Genomic DNA, 19,528 nt, shown 5'->3' on the forward strand with positions numbered 1-19,528 from the left:
CTCCAACAGGTCCGTGTCTTTCTTATGCTGAGGGCTCCAGAGCTGGAGGCAGTGCTGCAGGTGGGGTCTCCCCAGAGCAGAATAGAGGGGCAGAATCCCCTCCCTCGACCTGCTGGCCACGCTTCTTGTTACGCAGCCCAGGATACGGTTGGCCTTCTGGGCTAAATTCCAGCCCTGTCACCGATTTTCCCCCTGTTTATCATAGAAGTTGTAAATTACTGCTTCATTAGCAGATCTAATTTAAAAGCTTTTGTCTGCAGCTATTCGTTCTTCCCCATTCCCCCGTTTGATGGGAATCGGTGATACTGATTCACATTTTTGTGTCCCGGTCCTCAGAAACTGAAAGAAGGAGATGAAAATAAAGTTTTACTCCTGTTTCCCCCCAGCAAACAGAGCCTCTCAGGTCAGATTTGCTACTGATACAATAGCAACAGCCTCAGCAACCCAAGAAACAACTAGTTTCTTCAGGGCTTTCGTTTGCCTGCCACGTGGGTAACACGTAAGCAAATGATGAAGGAATGAGAATCGGGAATAAAAAATAAAGCCTAATCTACAGATGAGCAGCAGGCCTGATTAATGTCAAATTCTCCTCTGGGGAGGGAGATGTCTGTGTACCACCTTGCAAAAGAAAGCAAAGATTCTCCCCAGCCCACAAATTAAAGCCCGGGGAGGTTGTTTTGAAGCCGAACTAACACAAATACGAAGGCAGCATCCCAGTCCTCGTAATTCGAGGCTGTGCCAGCGTCGTGCTGACATCAGGGGGAGCAGAGGGAGGCAGAAATCTAGAGAGCTGCATGCAGACGCGTGTGCGAGCCTGGTTTTCTTTGATAGGCCTGCAGTACCCTTCCATCCACGGATTAAAAATGGGGAGGTACGTGCTTGCTAGTGCACGTCCCAGCCTTTGGACAAAGTCTCATTTGCATTGAAAATACACGCTGATCTGAGGCACTGTGTAGAAACGGAGCTGCAGGAAACACGGAGCTCCAGGCTCAGCTCTACCCCATCGTCCCCAGCAGACGTGTTTCTAATCTCTTCTTAAAAATCTCCATCGCTGGAGCAATGGAGCCCTTCTCAGCGCTCTCTTCTTGTCCTTATCTGTCCTTAAAACTGGAGCGTTTCTCCTGAAGTCTAAGCCAAATCTCTCTCCCTGCGGTTTAGGCCTGCGATTCCTTGTGCAGTGGGAAGTTTTTGTGCCACAGCTTTTCCTGAATGAGGAATGGAGGGGTTTTTTTGTCTCCCAGCTGATGTATGTGGGTTGGTGAAGAGGAGATAAGCCCTCTCCGTGCTGGAGAAGCGTTCATCTTTTCTGGGAGAGCTCAGAGGTTTCTGTCCGATCCGTGTGCGCACCCAGCGTTCGATGATTGGGTGAAGTTTATAAACAGATAAAATGGAGAATGCAGCTCCCACTTGCAGCAGTTAAACTGTTATTGTTATATGATGTGATAATTAAGGAAAATAGGGGTTGGTGCTGGTGAGGTCAGTGAAATTAGTCACTTAAGTAAAGCCAAACACGGGAGATGTCTGTGGGTTCACCACCTCGAGTTACCCACTCTTTGCCTTGTGAGTAAACCCTCAGCTAACGCCCACCTCCTGATAGCTCTGGGCTTGCAGGAGGCTGCAGATCCAGCAACCACACTAGTCCTCCGTGGGGAAGGATGGGCAAGGAGATGACGGGTCACCAGGGAGGAGAAACTCAGTGGTGAACCTGCCCTGCTGCCGAGCAGGGGCCAGGGTGGTTGTTCATCTGCAGCGCGTGGGTTATAGGTGTGAAAACGTGGTCATTGCTGGATACGGGGTTGAAAGCAGGGCGAGATGGGCTGTTTGCCGTGTTTGTTTGTCAGATGTATCCACTGGCTTCCCAGGAGCGCGCACACAATCCGTGCAAGGCACAGCTTGGAAATTGTGGGGTGGAGAAGATGCTGTTCCCCTGGGGAGCTTGTAAAAATGTTTTTCAATATCAAAGGTTGTTCCCAGGCATGTGAAATAGGACGGAACTGTGAAAAGCTTTACTCTCAGGCCAGCTGCTCTGCATCAGAAATGTTCCAGAGTGGCATTTGCTGGTACGCTCATGCTCTACTGCCAGGAGATGCGGAGCTGTCTGTGGTTTGCTGCCTGCAGCCACAGCTGCCTGTCTGGATGACTGGCTGGGGTAAGAAACACTGACGTTAACAGCTCTGTCTCAACAGTCCCCAAAAGTCCAGACCCCATATTACCTGCATGAAAAAACAGCGCTGTAAAATCTCATGGGTCCATATGCAGCGCGGGGTGAGCCTCAGTCAAAGCATCCGAATGCAGATGAGATGATAAATTTAGCCTTGGGCTTGGAGAAGGTCTTTGCCTTTAGCCAGCAAAGTTTCCTACTACCTCAGAGTGGTTTTAGCACATCAGTTTTCCCTCTGGCTAGCTTACCACAGCCGGCACTAAGCTACTGTGTTTTATTAGACAGGGCAGTTGGTGCTACAGACAATTAAATCATGCTTCAAGCTCAGATGTTAGAACAAAAGCTGTCAGGCTCGTACGGCACTGTCTTTCTGGTTATTATGTTTGCCTCGTCTTTCTTTTAGGACTCCCCTAATGATGGCTTGCACCAGGCAAAACCTGGAGGTGATCAAAGCTCTCGTGGAGCATGGAGCCAACCCACTGCTGAAGAACAAGGACGGCTGGAATTGCTTCCACATCGCGAGCCGGGAGGGCCATCCCCAGGTCCTCCAGTACCTGCTGGACGTATCCCCAGACAGCTGGGACACGGAGAGCACGATAAAGAGAACGCCTCTGCACACAGCAGGTAAAAGAGGGTCCCGTTGCCACCAGACGAGTTGGAAGAGAAGAGCGGGCTGTGGCTGCAGCGGAGAACAGAAAGGCGTTGTTCTTTCAGTTCATGTTTAGTTTGGAGAAGCAAAGTGTGACCTATCTTGATACAAAACCACAGGGAAACAGTTAAATATCAAGTTATTGAAATTAAATGAAAAGAGGCTAGTGGTGGGCATTAGCGGGAGCTCACCTCTCTGAGCTTCAGTCTGCTAACAGCGCTCTGCTGCATCTTTGCAGGGTTTCACCTCAGGTCAGACGCTCATTTTAGTTGCTTTCAGATAAATAAACAGCAAGAATTAGGCTTAGTATTTCTTAACGGTGTGCCAAAGACTGAGCTTGTGAGGTTGGAGGGTCCCCAGTTCCCGTTTCACTGGGTTTTGCCTGTACTCAAAGCATGTTTTTGTGATGCATGACAGTTATGTTCTCTTGGGAGCGGTGGATCCATCCCAGGAGCACTCGCGATCACCCACTGACTTTGGCCTCCTTGGACCAGGGTGTTCGTCTCCATCTCTGCCTCCCTGTGACAGACACGTCCAAGCTCCCACGGCTCCGAATACATTGCAATACGCTTTTCCTTGCTGGTGTATAAAGCCGCAAATTGCACTTGGAAAATCTGCAAGGCTCCATCCTGGCATTTTAAAAGTCCTAAAAGCGGCAGAGCTGCTGAGAGACGCCTTTTGGGATCTGCCTGTTGATGGAAGTTTTTACCAGTTTGGTTTATAGTCTCGTCGTCAGTATTTGTAAGAGAAATATCTCTCGAAATGATCCGTTTTTGTCCGAATGCTTGGTGCGTTAGGTCATTATGGCAAATCTGAAGAGCTGTAGGTTCTCTAGGCATAACCTCCAGAAGAAGCATCACAGGTTTTCGTATTCTCACAATCCTCTTAAGAAGGTAGTATCTAGTGGTGAGAAATCCAGAGTGCCTTTCTGCAAAGGGGAAGGGTAGTCTCTGCTGGGAGTACGCAGCGGCTGTTGTTAGGGTTGGAGCCCACCGTGTCCGATTCCCCTTCTCTGCCCCTTTCATTGGTTTAAAAGGACTTATAAAGGGAGTGAACGGGTTCGAAGAACTACAGACATCGTCAGGCATGGTTGGGGAGCAGAGGGCCACAGTCAGCTGAACAGTGACCCAGAGGTAGTTTGGATTTGGTTTCTGGCTTTGACTCTTTCATCCTTGAGATGGAGTGATTCATCTTAATTTGTGAATGATGCACAAGGTGTGCCTTAGTTAAGTTCTCTGTGTCTTAATAAATTGAATGGCCCAAAAATCTGTTAATGCAGAATTAAGTTTGCCCCGCTGTGTCTCATTGCCCCTTACAGAGTATCAGGTCTGGTTACCCACAGACCCGTGCAAGCTAGGCAGTGCAGATAAAGCATGGGTCTTCCCAGAGCCTAAATCCCCTTAACTCTGCCCTCCAGAGATGCGGTGGGAGTGGACGATGAAGGGAGCGAGTTGAGTGAAGGGAGAGGTGTGCGACACCAAGTCAGGGTGACGTTGTGGGGCAGGCTCGGGGCTGGAGGGTGGTGGCTGACCTGAATCTGAAACATGCCACATCCCTGAGCGGGGATTAGGCTGCGTGTCCCAGGGCTCGGCAGGGTCTCCGCAGGAGAGGTGAGCGTGGGGAGCCACCGCTCAAAGCTGCGGCTACCTAAACTCATTTCCCGAAGAATTTAATAGGGATCGTCTCTCCAGAAAGACCTGAGGTATCGTGAGGAGACCCCTGCTGTGCTGTAATTAATCTGTTGGGTATATTGCTCTTTGGCTGTCGTTCCCGTTACTTCTCCGGCCCTCAGTAAGTCACCCGTCCACCGCACTGTGCTCATCAGCAATGACAGTCCCAGCCCAGGGGCATTGGCTGCGCCTTAGTCCTTGTGCTTGACCTGGGAATGAAAAATAGCTGACGAGTTGTTTGATGTTTCAGGCTGGGCGGCGAGGAGCAGGTTGCCTGAATGAGAAATGGCTAATCCTCGTTTATTTGCGCCTTCTCCTGTCCCTCCTCAATCCCAGGTCTTGTGTTTCTGTGTCCGGGCTGGCAGGCTGGGCTCACAGCCCCCTCTCAGCCCTCTCCCTGCAGAGAGGTGGATGTTGGGTTGGGATCTGGGGGTAGAGGATCTGGGGACAGGGTCAGGAGCAGGGTGAGGACCGTCCTGAGGAAAAGGGGTGCTTTTGACCTTGAGCTTAAAGTCTCCTCCCTGCCTTATAGTGCTTGGGATATGGGGGTACAGACGGCAACGGTGGGATCCAGCACCCGGCTCTCACTGCTTCATAGAGGTGTCTCCACCTCTGTGTTGCCTCCTATGTTTGACTTTCACTGTGTTAAAGCCATCAACCCATGATTTGGGTTGATTTCTGGTCATTTTACTGATCCAGGTTAGACCCTGGACCACACGTTGGCGGAGTAGCAGCCGGTGCGGGAGCGACTGGGCAGCAGGAAGGGCTGGAGCTGCTTAAACCACCTTTGCCCCCAGCATAATTTTAACCCAGGACGATGCTGGGGGCTGCTGCTCGGCGGGTGCTGGGGCCAGCATCCCCACGCACCCCACCACGTAGCCCAGTTACACAGACACAGCTCCTGAGGCTGGGGCACGGGCGAGGGGCCGGAGACGATGCTGGAGCTGCCGGGGGAAATCATGTCAAGACGAACCGCCGTCTCAATGAGTTTACATCCCAAGGGTGTGGATATGAGCACATTAACCCATGACCAGTCCAGCTGGCTTCCTGGCACCGTTATCCCTGGATAGATGATGGGTAATTTTCTCCTGGGGGTTGATTCCTTAAGCTTTGCTGCTTCATATATCCGTAGCCTGAGGCAGGAGAGTGGGGGAGATGTAATTAGAGGAAGTGGAGTGCAACAGTGGATCTGAGCGCTGCAGCTTTCTTGTGTCTCTGTTGCTGTTAAAGGATGTAATCGTGTTGCTTGGGGTGTTTTTTCTTCACATAGCTTGGGTTTTTTAATGCCTCCATTTCGAAAATCCTTTCCACAGTGTGGCTCTGCCTGTATTTACATCAGCTCAGGTGAAGGGGTGATAAACGGGCAGGGAGCAGGAGCAAAGGGCCAAGATCTGGGAGGATGGGAACCCCTCGTTTCAAAGAGCATCTATTGTGCAGCTGCGTCTGAAGGTTATTGCTGGTAACACGCGTTTGCCAGGGGCCCTTCTTCCATCGCACAGAGTAAATAGCCTGATGTAGCAGCTCCGGGCTTGGCTTGATATTTTTTTTTCTTTAATGTATTTCATTTGTTTTGCACAACAACCTGCAGGAAAAAAGCCAGATCAAGGCTGTCCTTACATTGCTGTAATACGATGTGTTTTTAAAAAAAAAAAAAAGAGAAAATTTCCGTGCGTGATGTTCAAATCCTCCCCCACTGTTGTTTTTCCTCTGAGACGCTGTCTGGGTGAGGATGCTTCATTAGGATGATGAGATGGGAGTGATGGGTAGTTTGAGTGGCTGAGGAGGGGTGGAAATGCCATCCAGCTATTCACCAGCTCCCTGCTTTGTGTTCATTTTGCTTCTCACAGATTTCACTTCGGGGATTAACAAATACTTGCAAGAAACGACCTTTGTGTCAGCTTAATTGCATGTACGCTCTCACGCATGTACTCTGCAGGTAGAGGCAAACGGTGCCTATATGCATGCCTTTTCCCTGTTTTATCTGGTGTTTTCCTATAGGATCAGGGGAAGGGAAGGCTTGAGATCTGGAGACAATGTTTTAATTACCAAAAAAAAAAAATCAAACACTCTGAAAGCCTCTTGGAACCCCTTCCCTCATCATGAGTAAGCCGAAAGGGTCAGAAACCGGATTATGTTTTGCCGTAGGCAGACGGTGGCATGAAAACATAAATTAACCCTGCGCTTCTCTCTCTCTCGCAGCAATGCATGGCTGTTTTGACGTTGTGGAGCTGCTCCTGGAGCGGTAAGCAGGCTTCCTCCCGGCACTGCCTCTGCCTCCCCGCTCTCCCCCGCCTCCCGTCCACCGCCAGGCTCACTCCAGCCGCCCGGACACAAAGGGCGTTTATGCCGTTCGGGAAGCCCGGTTGCACAGCTGCCCTGCATGCGATCCCGAGGCCGTCTCCATTTCCTCCGGGTTTTTCACAGCCGGTTAGGGGCCTTTGAGACAAGGAGGCTCTCCGGATGAGCTCCGATGGGCTCTGACTTCGCTATGACATAAACCCCGGTTATATAACTCGGCTTTTTTTCTGTGCTGATTCATTCCCGTTGCCTCCGATGTGTCTGAGGCCATACGATAACAAGAAAACAGTTTTCTGGCGGCTTGGTTCTGGGTGCAGCTCCTCCAGGCTGGACTCAGCCTCCAGGCTTTATTTTCAGGCTCTGGCTCCCGGGAGGCTGCTGTGAAGTGGCTTTAAATCAGCCCGTGCCCAGTCATCCTGACCCTGTTACCTTCCTAACCAGCGCTGCCCGCTGCCAGAGCTGGAGCAGCTTTCCCCGGGCATCGCAGCTGCTGCTAGCCACAGCTCCCGTTAGCCAACTCGTCCCAGCCTTGTTAATTCCTGTCCACGCTTGGCCCAGCATAAACATAGCCCTGTGATTGGAGCCAGGCTTTCAATTTTAATTCAGTCTTCTCTCATTTCAATGGAGCTTTAACCTGAGCAAGACCTGTGGGCTTTGATTTTGTAATGTGGTGTTGTTACATGAGGATATGGTTTTCCCCTCTGCCAGTGCACATCTTACCCCTTCTACAGATCCTCTGTTCGGGGGGGCAAGGGAAATATAAATGATCTGTAGAGCCCTGGCTTTCCTGCAGCCTGAGCAAGCTGCACTGGCTGAGTACCAGATCTCTGACCCAAAACCCCAGCAGACCGTACCCCAGGCCATAAAGCACCGAGACAGGTCTACGGGCAGGCTTTATATCTGCCATTTCTGATCCCGTCCGCTGATAGTCTCCTGCCCCACCAATGCAAAGCAACTGGTGCAGTAAGGATTTTAGAGCCGCCAACAACTCTGTCCTGGCTTTTGTCTTCTCTCCCAGGTGCCAGTACAAACCTGACAGCAGAGACAAATGTGGAGTCACTCCCTTTATGGATGCTATCCAGAACGGGCATGTCAACATTGCCCGGCTGCTCCTAGAAAAACACCAGGTAGGTGCCAAAAACCTCACCTCCCTCCTCCAGGACCTGACCTAGAACTGCCAGGACAGGCAATCCACGCATTCACCATAATCGTATTGTAAAGAAGCAAATTCCCAAAATGCGAAGAAGTGAATTCCGAAAGAAGGCAAAATCCCCCTGGAGATGAGCAAGATTTTGTCGAGTAAAGCGACCAGGACTCGGCTCACGGTGAAGATCTCACCCTGGGGCAGGGACGTGTCCCCGTAGCTGGTGAAGGGGGATGGAGAGACAAGGCAGTGGCAGGAGGGGACAGGACTTGCCCAGAGCTGCAGGGACAGCTGTGTCAAAGCCAAGACCAGCACTCGGGGAGTGCCAGGGCTCAGCGTGGAGGCTCTCGTGGCAGCGCTGAGGGTGGATAACACGGAGGCGTCTGGCTGCGCCGGCAGCAGCTCATCTCTGGCCTCCCTCTCTCGTGGCAGCTGCTGCTCCCATGTTGTCTCCCAGTCAGCTCCGATTTCCTGCCACATACAAGGCATAACAGGGATGTCATTAGAGCCAATTGTGCGTAGCAGGAGCCAGACCACTGCATTATTTATTGACTGCTGAACTGATGGGAGATGGTTGGAGCCCACCTAATGGCTGATTCTCCCGGAGGTGGGGTTGTGCCTCCCTTCTCACCTACTTTGCCCTCACTTTGCCTCTCCCCTGCCCCAGCTCTGGTGTTCGTTGGACGCTGTGCCGAACCGGTGCACCCCACTGGCCTGGCAGAAAGCTAGCATGGCAAAACCAGTGAACCTGTTTGTGCCACGCTGGCAGGTTGAATTGGCCAGCTGAGCCCCCAGCATGGCACAGAGTGGGCCAGGGAAAGTGGTACCACACTTTTCAAGATCACAGGCTTTGGACTTACTCAGCCGTAACACGTAACCTCACCCGGCAGAGACGGTTTGATGCCCAGGTTGTGTTTGAGTGTGTAGATACTTGTTGACTTCAGGAGGCGTTCATGTGCTTGTCTTTGCTCATCTGGCCCTTACAGGATAAAACATTTGTGAAGTTTGCTTATGTTTTTAGTCTCACATTTCAGGCAATGAAGATGGACTAGTTGATTTAATTTCCTCGTTGTGGTGCCCTGGCTTACTGCCATGAAGCAGCACTGGAAACGCTAATGGCAGTGTTGCTACCTTCTAGGTTTTATAAAACCGTGACTCAGGCCCACTAGACTTCAAGAGGCTGGATTATATCCTTTAAGAAGAGTGCACTGTGTATTACTTCCGTTACCCTTCTTGATTTTACGTCTTTGCGGTTCACGTTCAGAGACTCACAGAAGAGATCTCATGAGGTCATCAACCCATCTCCCTCCCTCTACCTGTGTCCAAGTTGTACTCCACCAGCACAAAGGTTGGATGTGGGTTGTTTCTTGCTGCTTTAAAGAGTTGAAACCCATCATGTATGTTCCAACTGAAGAGAGAGGGAGCTTGATTCTTCTTTTTTTGGCACTAGTTTTGCTTATCGCTTACCAAGCTCGGCAGAGAGCTTGCTCTGGTCTGCAAATCATGGTGCTACCAACTGCACTGGTCCTGCTGGTGACATCCCACGTGTTTATTGCCATCACCATGGCCGTGGCAGGCAGAGATGATTCTGCTTGGGCTGGTGATTGTCCTTGAAGGTTTGGCCAGGCTGTTCATTGCTTTCCCTTTCCCTCCTCCCCCATTCCAGGCCTGTCCTACAGCCGTGGATGCGCTAGGTGCTCAGCCTCTGCACCGGGCAGCCGTCACGGCCCAGGATGAAGCCATCCAGTTCCTCGTCTCCGAGCTGGGTGTTGATGTCAACGAGAGAGCGGCGGCCCTCCAACTCACAGCACTGCACTACGCAGCCAAGGTTTGTTCCTGTTCCCAGGCTTCCTCTACAAAGTCTTTGCCGGTTGGCGTGCTACAGGCAGGCATCTAAAACAGGCTAGTTTAGATGTTGGCCACTTTGCCACGCATCCAGTTGGCCGTGCTGTGGATAAGGCTTGACCCACACCTCTGGTGAGCGTCACTCTTCCAGTCTGCTGCCTTTGGACCAAAGTGCAATACCTGAAGGGAGTCCACTCCTGCTAGTTATTGGGAGCTGTAGGTACCAACAATTCATGAGCTGTGACAGTTCTTGACCAGCGTCTTCTCACTCGCTTGGCAGAGGAGACGTGGATGAAACGCTGCTCAGATTTCTCTCTCTGTCTTTCTTCAGCCCTGGCAGTTTGGGTCATGGCAGGTCAGTGGCCAGCCTCCATGTCAGCAGCTTGCTGGACAGAAGATGGCTGATGCGCTGTGAAACAGCAACTGTTTGTCCCAGTAGGCCGGATTCTGGCCTGCCCGTGGTCAGATGTGAGAAAGGAGAGGTGGAAAGGCGGAGGGAGCTCCCGGGTGCTTATCTGTGTCCTTCACACAGGAGCTGTTTTGAATTCCAGGCAGTGAGAGTCGTTTGAGCAGAAAGCTCAAAACCTCCTCCCATCTCACGCCTGTGCGGGAAGTGGGGCCTGGTGGGCTGTGGGTCCTGCAACGCTCCCTGGGAGCACAGAGCAGATCCCAAAAGCCTCACCGCTGACCAGGATCCCTCCTGGGACCCTGCTGCCTCCTTTCTGCTTGGTGCTGTTGCACCACGGTGTGCAGCATGCTGGTAGCTGGCAGCAAGGGGAAGTTCCTGCTCGGATGCCTGCATGTTAAACCTCATGAGCTTTAACATGCAGCACTCAGAGCCTGGTCTAGACTTGTAGTGGGAACGAAGCAGCATCCCAGCGCCCCGCTCCTACAAAAGCATCAATGACACTTACTGGGAGTGCTGGCAACAGTATTCTCCTCCAGCAGGACCCAGCCGTGGCATTTGCTGGCTCCCACAAAGGAGGCTTTTCTCCCAGCTTCCCTTCCTCATGCTCTGAGAAACCATGTTGAAAGCCCTTGTGGTTGCCAAGGGTACGTTTAACAGCAAGGCTATTGGGGAATATAATGTGCCTTGGAGAAGATCCCAGCCCTGTCTTGGCGAGCGGCTGATTGGGGAGCGATTTGATGGGTTTCTCCTCCTTCCCGAGGCTCAGTGTCACTTTATATTTACAGCATCATTTGTTTGGCTGGTGGGTTTTTTTTCTTCTTTTCTTATTACTTTGCATTTATAAATACATGAAAATCAAATTACGCTTTCAACTCAATTTGCTGCCAAGGCTGTGGCAGTTAAAGCAGTTCCTGGCTTGCTGTCTTTGCCACAGAGGGGGTGTGCATGCAGCAGGGAAATGGGAGCCTTGAGCAGGGGGGAACATGTAACTGAGTCACACGATAATGGGGGAAAAGAGTGGGAGGTGGGGATGAAAATAAGGGCCTTCCATTTTCATGCTGCACGACAAAGAGTAATTCATTGCATTGAAGAAGTAATTACAAAATCAGGCGTGTTATTTAGGGAGAGAGGATTTATTTACGGAGAAGCTTGTGCGGAGAGGAGGGGTGTGGGGGCTGTATTGCATTTTCCCCTGCAGCGTTTAAAATTGGCTACCGGCAGAGGAAAGATAGAGGACGCTGTGGGTTGTGACGGTGTGTAAGCGTGGCGTTCTGCGCCTTCTCACAGGGCACTACAAATACTGGAGTAATCCTTTAGGAAATGCCGGTGCCTGAGGGTACTGCAGGCAGATGTGCAACAGGCCACATCGGCAACAGGTTCTGCTCTCTGACCTGAAATACACTTCAGTAAGAGCAACTCTAGATCCCCGTGGTACTTGGAGTGGATTTACAGTGTGGGAAATCACGCAGCTTTTTGCTGACATTTAGTCCTTTTAACAGCCAGCTGCCAATTATGAAAGGTAAGTCAGGAACCCTACAGCTCTGTGGCCAGCTGAAGTTAAAAGCAATTTAATTGAGTTACTGGATTGAAGGCAAGGACTGGAGAGGCAAACGCAAGATCGGTTGACAAATTAGTGCACTAATTTGCTATTAAGAAACATCTTTAGGTTGTGTCACCCAGTTGTCAGGGGTTGTTTGTGCATTAACTCCTCCACAGCCACTGGCAAAGGCAGAGCCGTGCTGGGAGACAGTCCTCCAAATTCCTCGCATCTCAAGGTCCTGGCTGCGCAAGGTGGATCTGTTGACCACGATCAGGAAGATCATACGGGATCTACAGTTGTCTAAAGCGGATCCACCTGCCTGGACCTGGACTGGGTTGTGCGTCTGTCACACCTGCCCTGCCGAGGCACCGCTCTCAGTCTTTGGCCGTACCACCACCACCAGAGACAGCTCTGCACTGCAGCGTGATTTTAAGCACTATTGGTCTTAATTGAACACTTTTGATTTTAAAGCATTGGGTTAGATGTTCACAGAGAGAATTATGCTCCTGGGATGCCTCTTGCTGCTTTTTCAGCCTCTGGGTCGAAATTGCTGCCAGGGGCACGTGAGGTGTGCAGAGATGCTGACCGAGGGTTGAGCTCTGACTCCTCTCACGGGCTGCCAGCGGGAGGGCTGGAGAAGGTGCCCGGTGGCATCTCTGTGACCGATTCCTGTAGGGTAATGGCAGTGTGTCTGCTGTGCCTGGGCAAACCCTGGCTAATGGACCCGACCTGCGCTGCCACAGGCAGCCGACCCTGATTTCCAGCCGCTGTAAGGTCCTCTGGAGCCTGGAGCAGCTCCTGGTAGCCCCAGATTTCACCATGACAGAGTGGATCTGTGTCTGTGCCCTTCCAGGTGCCGTGTGCAGTTAGGGACAGATCGCTTGCGGCCTCCTTTCTTTTCAGGCCTGTGTTATTTCTGCTAAATGCAAAGGTGAGAAATTAGGCAGAACTGGTTCGGAATAAATAATCCACGTGCCTGTCCTCACCACTGCAGGAAGGACACGCGCACACCATCCAGACGCTGCTGTCCCTCGGCGCTGATGTCCACGCAAAGGATGGGAAGAGCCGTTCTGGTAAGGCTGCCGAGCTATTTGTTAACCCTCTGTATGACAGCGAGAGCGCGCTTTAGTGACGGGAGCCCAGCCTCCAAAGCAGCCCACGCTGCGTCTGCTTGGCGGAGCGTGCAAGGGGATGCCAGATGCACGTATGCAAACGGCTCTTGGAGCAGCGTGACGTGTAGGTTTCTTTTGCAGCTTTTGTTCAGTGGCTCTCTTCCTGCTGGACTTTCTGATGTCTAATGGCGTGGTTGAGCCTCCACTGGGGCCTTTCCCTTGGGGGAAGAACAGAGATGCTAACTGGTGTTTCTTTTTACCCAGCTGCTTATTTTGCATGAAACTTTCAGGAGCTTAGTATATTTGATACCACCACCTCGCCATCAGATTTGGTTGAAATTAGCCAATTCAAAACGGTTAGGGTGGGCAGACAAATACAACGATTGCACAAGCTCTTAAGCCTCAATTCCTTAGCAAACTGCCTAGGAATAGCTTATGAGCAAATAACAGAGAGCTTGAAAGTAAATATAGTTGCTATAGTAATGCCAGTGAGTTGGCATTCCCAATGTGAGAGTATGAGGCATCTCTTGCATCAGCATCTCTCAAAAAAAGTATGTATAAATGCTTTCAGCCATTGCCAAAATTAGCAACTTACCCAGTCTTCAGGTTTGCTTAATAACACGCTTCAGCGGCGAGCATGAACAGTCTTGTATCTCTCAGTCTCTCCCTCCACGCCCTCAGTGAGTAAATTTGAGCTCCGCTGAACTCGTCCAACCCTGGGACGTTTATGGTGGCTCCTCGCGCCCGTCGGCTGCCCCGTTCCCTGGCACCTTTGCTGTGTTAGCATCACTGTGAGCGTCTCACTCAGACTCTGCTCCTGCAAAATGTCCTGCATGGATTATCCATGGGGATCAGGATGCCTCATGGTCAACATCAGCCTGCAGCAGGAGCTAATGACCCTCAGCGTAAAAGATACTCACCCCTGTGCAGGATTAGGCCAGGAGAAGAAGGCTGGCTCACCCTGCTGCACAAGCCAAGTGTAGCAGGACTGCCTGACTGTGCTGGAGCCACGCTGGATCAGCGTGCCGGCTGTCGGACGGGTTTGCGGGATGAGCTGGGGCTTAGGCTGTGGTATTTCAGCCTCCTCCTGTGGGATGCTCTTTGCTGCACGCAGTGCATGGAAACCTTTCTGATTTACTCCCTGACCCTGGAGTGAGCTGGCGGGGAGCCCCAGCCCATAAAGGACCCCGCTCACATCCAGAGTAGTTTCAAGCCCCTCTCTTGCACGTCACTATTAAACTCACCCCAAACACAGAGCAATAAGAAGCCCGGAGGCCTTCTGCTCTGTCCCACAGCCTCCCCCTCCTGCCGTGGGCACCCTCTGCCCATGATTCAGTCAAAATGCACCAAGTTGACTTAAATACTCCCACTGTGTTTGCAAACCTGGTTAGCTTTGGCTCGGCCAGGTTACTACCGCTCAATGGGTTGGAGGGACTAGTAACCTGTGAGGGGAAGATGGGGGGTAATAGCTGGGGTAAGCCGGGCTGATCGTTTTTCTACCAGCGTGGCTGGGTGTGGAAGAGGACGTGTCCCCTGCTTCTGCAGGTTTAGTCATCCCGTCGCTGCTGTAGATCCGCACAGCCGCGGCAGCTGAGCCCTGCTGCGCCATCACACGGCTGCTTGGCTGCGTGTTGCAACGGGGAAAAGTAATCTTTCACCCTCGATGCGTTCCCTCCGCTGACTCGGTTTCCTTCACTGGGAATCCGATGTTCGCATCTGAAGCGGGCTGAGGCCAAACCCGCCGGGCGATCTCAGCTCCTGTCTTGACATCTTGTCTTCCCCACAGCCCTGCACGCAGCCTGCGCTGGGCAGCAGGCAGCCGCCGCACGGATCCTCTCCCCCACAGCCCTGCACGCAGCCTGCACTGGGCAGCAGGCAGCCGCCGCACGGATCCTGCTCCGTGCCGGGCTGCGGGACGCCCCGGATGGCACGGGCACGCTGGCGCAGCAGCTCGCGAGGAAGCCGGATGTCATCCAGGTTTTCCAGGAAACAAACGTAAGCACGTGAGACGTAATGGGAAAAAGAGAAGCCTGTTTCATTTCAGCGTGGTACGTTATCACTTAACAACTATTCAGATTTAGGCAAACACCTGTTTAAAATGACGGAATTTTTGCCCAAGGATTTAGCAGAGAAACCAAGCTTGACACTTGAGAAGTATGTTTAGGAGACAACATATTTTAAATAGGATTATCTCAAAAAGATAATGGACGTGATGGGTCTGGGCTATCGCACTCCCGTACTGACCCCATCCTTGTAAATTCATGGCTACGCTCCTGTACTGACCCCATCCTTGTAAATTCATGGCTGCTCTTCTTTCGCTTCCAAATTTCAGGGCTGAACCTCACCTCTTCTTGTGCAGCACCCAGCACGTCCAAACAGCTGAGGCCGCAGCTCCCTGAAGTATAACCAGCCAAGGAAGGTGCCTCACGGGCCACTGCTAGATGACCTCTGGGGACCTGCATGGCTTGAACCCCCTGGAGCCTGCCTAGCTCTTGCTGGGCTGTTTCCATACAGTGGACATCCTGAAGGAGAAGATACACCTGGATCATTGATTTTTATAGCCCTTAATGAACCTGCTCTCCACTAATCTCTTAAGCTGCTTTAAGTGGCCACCTCTTTCGATAGCCCCTGAGAGAGGCCGAGTGCGGTGCAGCGTAAGCGAGCCCTTGGCGACTCTTCCTTCATCAGGTTTGAGCTGCAGAGGACAAGCGCAGGGAACGTTCGAGCTGCATCAACCTCTTACGCCCTTTTTGTGGCCCAAGCCTGATCCCAAAGCCTGCTGAAATCAATACAAAGACCTCAACCTTGCAGTGACATCAAGGGTCTTTGGATCAGACTGAAAAAGAGGTATTTGTTATTCCAGACAGCCTTGCTTGGCACTTCTCACCACCAATGAACTTGAAAAAAAAATCCTGCTCTTTGAAGTGTATAGGGAAACGGCTTAATATTTAATGTAGCCGGTAAGTCTCTAACGTATGGGAAATATTTAATGTAGCCGGTAAGTCTCTAACAGCCTGGAATATACATAAAGGTAAGAGCTACTGTAGCTGTTCGGTTTATTTGTATCCATCTAGAATTATAAATTTGGTTTTGCGTAGAAACATGGCACGCCCCTGTCCATATGTAATGTCAAGACCTAAAAAACGACGGGATTCTGCGGTTTTGGTGATAGCAGATGCTAAAAATCAGACAGGCCTATTGCTGAGCGAGCGAGCTAGGTTTTGCTCTGCCCCAGCTGTGGTGCTCACGTCATGGTTTGATGCACGACCCACGTGCTCCCGGGTGGGTTTAAGACGCTGCTGAGCTCTGTTTGAGTGAGAAACTCCCACCCCACGGTCCCTGGAGCAGGATTTGCCGTGACAATCCTAAGCCAGAGCGACAACGGTGCCGCGCTCCTCTCGAGTTAAACAGCCTTTACAGCGGGCCTAGGGCCTCCTCCCCTCTGCCGGCTCGCGTTGCACGAGGAGAGGCAGCGCGCTCACAAAAATAATTTGTGGGGGCTGCGAGAGGGGGCTGATGGCTTACAAGAGGGGGAGAAGCATCTTAAGACTCTTCCAAACATGCCTGCAAGGACCTGCTTTTTGCCAGTCTTCCCCTGTCTTGTTTCTCCATCTGTGAAGGAGATTTTTCTCCACCAGGGAGGAAAAATGAATTAATGCTGGAAGGCGCTAACGGTGCGGGGTGGTGGGAGCTGTATCAGCCCCTGGGCAGGCGAGGAAGCGGCTTTATTCCTCTCAAGATCCTGAATGCTTCTATAAATCCGGCCCTGGCCTCCCTACAGCAATACTGCAGCCTGGTAAATGCAAGTGGCCGCTTCATTCCCATTTTTCAAGATTTTAGCAAACCATGAAATAGCTGTTTTCCTCCCAATATCCCTGCTAACGAGCTCAGATTGCTTGTGAGTCTAAGCTTTTATGAGAAGGCAAGTGAGAATGTTTTCAAACGTCTGTCGCTAGCTTTCCTGGCCACGGCAAACACCTTGAAAACACAAAAGGGAATCTGCATTGTTTTGAAGGTGCTGTATGATTTCTGAAAGCTTCTGGACAAGTAGCAGAGGGCCTGTCCACCTGGGACAGGGGGGCTCGGGCACTGTGCTCCCGTCCAAAAGCGAGACGTAATGGCACACCTCCAGCGCTGCCTTTTATTTACCCTTCTTTTAAATCTGCCCCTCAGGCAATAAAAACACGCACAGAAGCAAACGGGTCATCACAGACGATCAGGTACAAAAGGACCTTAGAAAAGGAACGTGGATTCAGCTTTATGTCTGCAAAATTAGCCGGGGGAAGAGCCCTTGTTGTCTTTCTTGCTGTTTTTGCTGTTGCTCGCTTGCTGCAAGGTAGGAGCAAGGGGTCAAGGACACCTTTGTGTCCGTGAGAGCATGCTGCAAAATGCCGAGAGGAGCTCGGCAACGCTAGACTGCGTGTGTGCGAAGCCCTGTCGCGTTCCCAGCAGACGTCTCGCATGGAGAGACGGTGTGGGCGCCTGGTCCCTGGGGAGGAAGCCCGGGAGCCGGGCTCCGTGCCACGTGGTGCTGAAGGCAGCTTGGAGCGGAGCCTGGCAGCCGGCGTACGGCTTCGGCGCTGTCCTGTTACGCCACCTCTTCCACCCTCGGCACCGGCGCTTGCCGGGGGCCTTGCAAATACTCTTGGTCCTGCAGCCGCGGGGGAGAAGACCTAGTGCCTTCGTCTCGTAGGACGTGGCTGAGATACAGTCATCAGGGTAAGCAGAAGTGTCTGAGTAGGTAGGAAATAATGTTGCAGTGTTGTCAGAGCTCATTGGGAGACCTTACGGGAAAGGAAGTCATTTTGGTTTTAAATAAAATTGATTTTGCTCTGGCGGTCACACCGTCGCACCCCCCCAACTCACAAGCGCCAAGACACTCGTGCCCGGGTGGTCTAGCCAGGTTTCCTTGCGATGACACTGAGGACGAGGGACTGCAGCTATTGCATCCTTATCACGTCTCGTGGGCTTTTCTTAGGCTGGTGACCGTGTATCGGTTTGGGATGTGCCCTTTTGGTCCCTCTTAGGAGATGTCGGCGATTTTCACTCCATCCTGTCCCCCTTCTCTGTGAGTTACGAGGATTCGCTCTCCGGCTGTTGTCTCTCAACCCTGGTGTCCCAACTAGCCGGTGGTAGACATGAGCCGAGAGCTTGAGGATCTGCTGACCATGGTGCATCACCAACTGTTTTGCCGTCCCTTCTCCTGCCTTCTGCTGCTTCCACAGCCAGACCTTCCTGCTCATCCTCCATCCAGGCCAGTCTCGACATTTTTACTGCAGGTACCTCCATGTAGCTATCGCTCGGGTCCCCCAAGCCAACCTGCAGCTGCCAACGAGGCAGTCTGACCCATCCCAAGTGACCCGAGCTGCTTGTGTGTCGCTGACTTGTCCGACGGAGATTCGTGGTGGTGGCTCGTGCAGGTCGCCGGTTGTCTTGACGCTCACGGATGTTGGAGAGGAGGTAGAAAACCTGTGCCTGCTGCTTGGGCACCAGAAACAAGCGTCCCTGCAGGCCCCAATGCTGCCACCCGCTCGCGGGTGTTTCTGTGCATCGCCCGGTGCAGGAGGAGGTTTGCCCCAGTTCCTGGACAGATAATGTCACCGCCTCGCTGCCTGTCTCGCTGCCGGTGTTGCTCACTCCTCGTGCTCTCCCACCGACCGCTCCGCACTGCTGAACCTTCACCAACACCCTGTAAACGAGTTTTTTTTGGTTTGGTTTTTTTTTTTTCCCCCCTTACCTGGGTGTGAACGAGCTTGGTGCAAGACGCAGAGCCCAGCCGTGCCCGTACGGAGCAGGAAACAGACAGTCTGCTGATGCGCAGCAGTCACCTGCAGCGCCGTGGGTCCAATCCCCCCGGGGCTGTGCAGCTGCGTTCGTCTCTCCAGGCTTTCCTCCTCCAAATATTAAAACCATTTAAAAGGACCCACTCTGCTCCCCATCCGAGCCGCCACCGCGGGGTTTCGGCTGCGCGATGGAGCTTCGCCCGGTTCTTCATCGGCCCCGGTGCGCTCCCCTCCGCGTTGTGCGTCCTGGTAGATACAGGGAACGCAGACGTATGATCAAATTAAGATGTCTTAAGCCCTGCGGGTGTCTAATCCACGGTCCCGAGGCTCGTAAGCAGCTTTGCTGCAGCCGCTGCGTACGTGCTCCCTCCCCTTCCCCAGGGAGCCCCCCACAGATCTACGGGCCGTTAAAACCAGGGTGCAGCCGGGAAATTCCTGCCTCGCTCCAAGGAAGCGGTGGGCGGCGGAGGCTGGGGAGCGGCGTGGATTAAAAAAACCTCTTACATGCAAAAAAAAAAAAAACCAAACAAAAAAAGGCCCAAATCTTCTCGAAAACGCGCTGTCTCCTTTGCGTCGGTGCTGTGCTGTGGTTTTGCTATGGACGGGGGGATTTCCCGCACCAAGCGTGATCCTGAATGAGAGCAAAAACTCTTCTTCGCGTATTTTGGGGTGAAAAGGGGGAAATGTGAGAGGCGACGCACGCGAGAAGTGAAACCTGCCTTTGGGAAGCAGAAATACACCGTAATTATTATCGTCCGTTGCGATAATTAACAAAGCGGCTGCCTTTAAAAGCGCTTCCCTGCGGTCCCCGGTGGAAAAGCGCCGGCTCCGTCCTCTCTGGGTACCAAGCGGGGCACCCGTGGGTGCTCTGCCCTGCGCCCGGTGATGCCTGCGGTGCCCTGGGGTTGCCGACGGTG

At 52.3% G+C, this 19,528-nt stretch overlaps 1 protein-coding gene across 2 annotated transcripts in view; it reads left to right on the plus strand.

The window, feature by feature from the left end:
• ANKRD16 (ankyrin repeat domain 16) overlaps positions 1-15,775 on the plus strand; it is a 22,280-nt gene extending 6,505 nt beyond the window's left edge. For both annotated transcript variants that reach the window (XM_019472982.1, XM_009282667.1), the window contains exons 3-9: positions 2,565-2,785; positions 6,680-6,722; positions 7,797-7,905; positions 9,589-9,750; positions 12,711-12,789; positions 14,675-14,823; positions 15,188-15,775. In XM_019472982.1, coding sequence (XP_019328527.1) covers positions 2,565-2,785; positions 6,680-6,722; positions 7,797-7,905; positions 9,589-9,750; positions 12,711-12,789; positions 14,675-14,823; positions 15,188-15,211 — 787 coding nt within the window. In that variant the 3' untranslated portion in view covers positions 15,212-15,775. The remainder of the gene's footprint in view (positions 1-2,564; positions 2,786-6,679; positions 6,723-7,796; positions 7,906-9,588; positions 9,751-12,710; positions 12,790-14,674; positions 14,824-15,187) is intronic.
• Positions 15,776-19,528: the final 3,753 nt, after the last annotated feature.

Source organism: Aptenodytes forsteri, unplaced genomic scaffold (genome assembly GCF_000699145.1).
Source record: "Aptenodytes forsteri isolate BGI_AS27 unplaced genomic scaffold, ASM69914v1 Scaffold310, whole genome shotgun sequence".
Taxonomy (NCBI): domain Eukaryota; kingdom Metazoa; phylum Chordata; class Aves; order Sphenisciformes; family Spheniscidae; genus Aptenodytes; species Aptenodytes forsteri.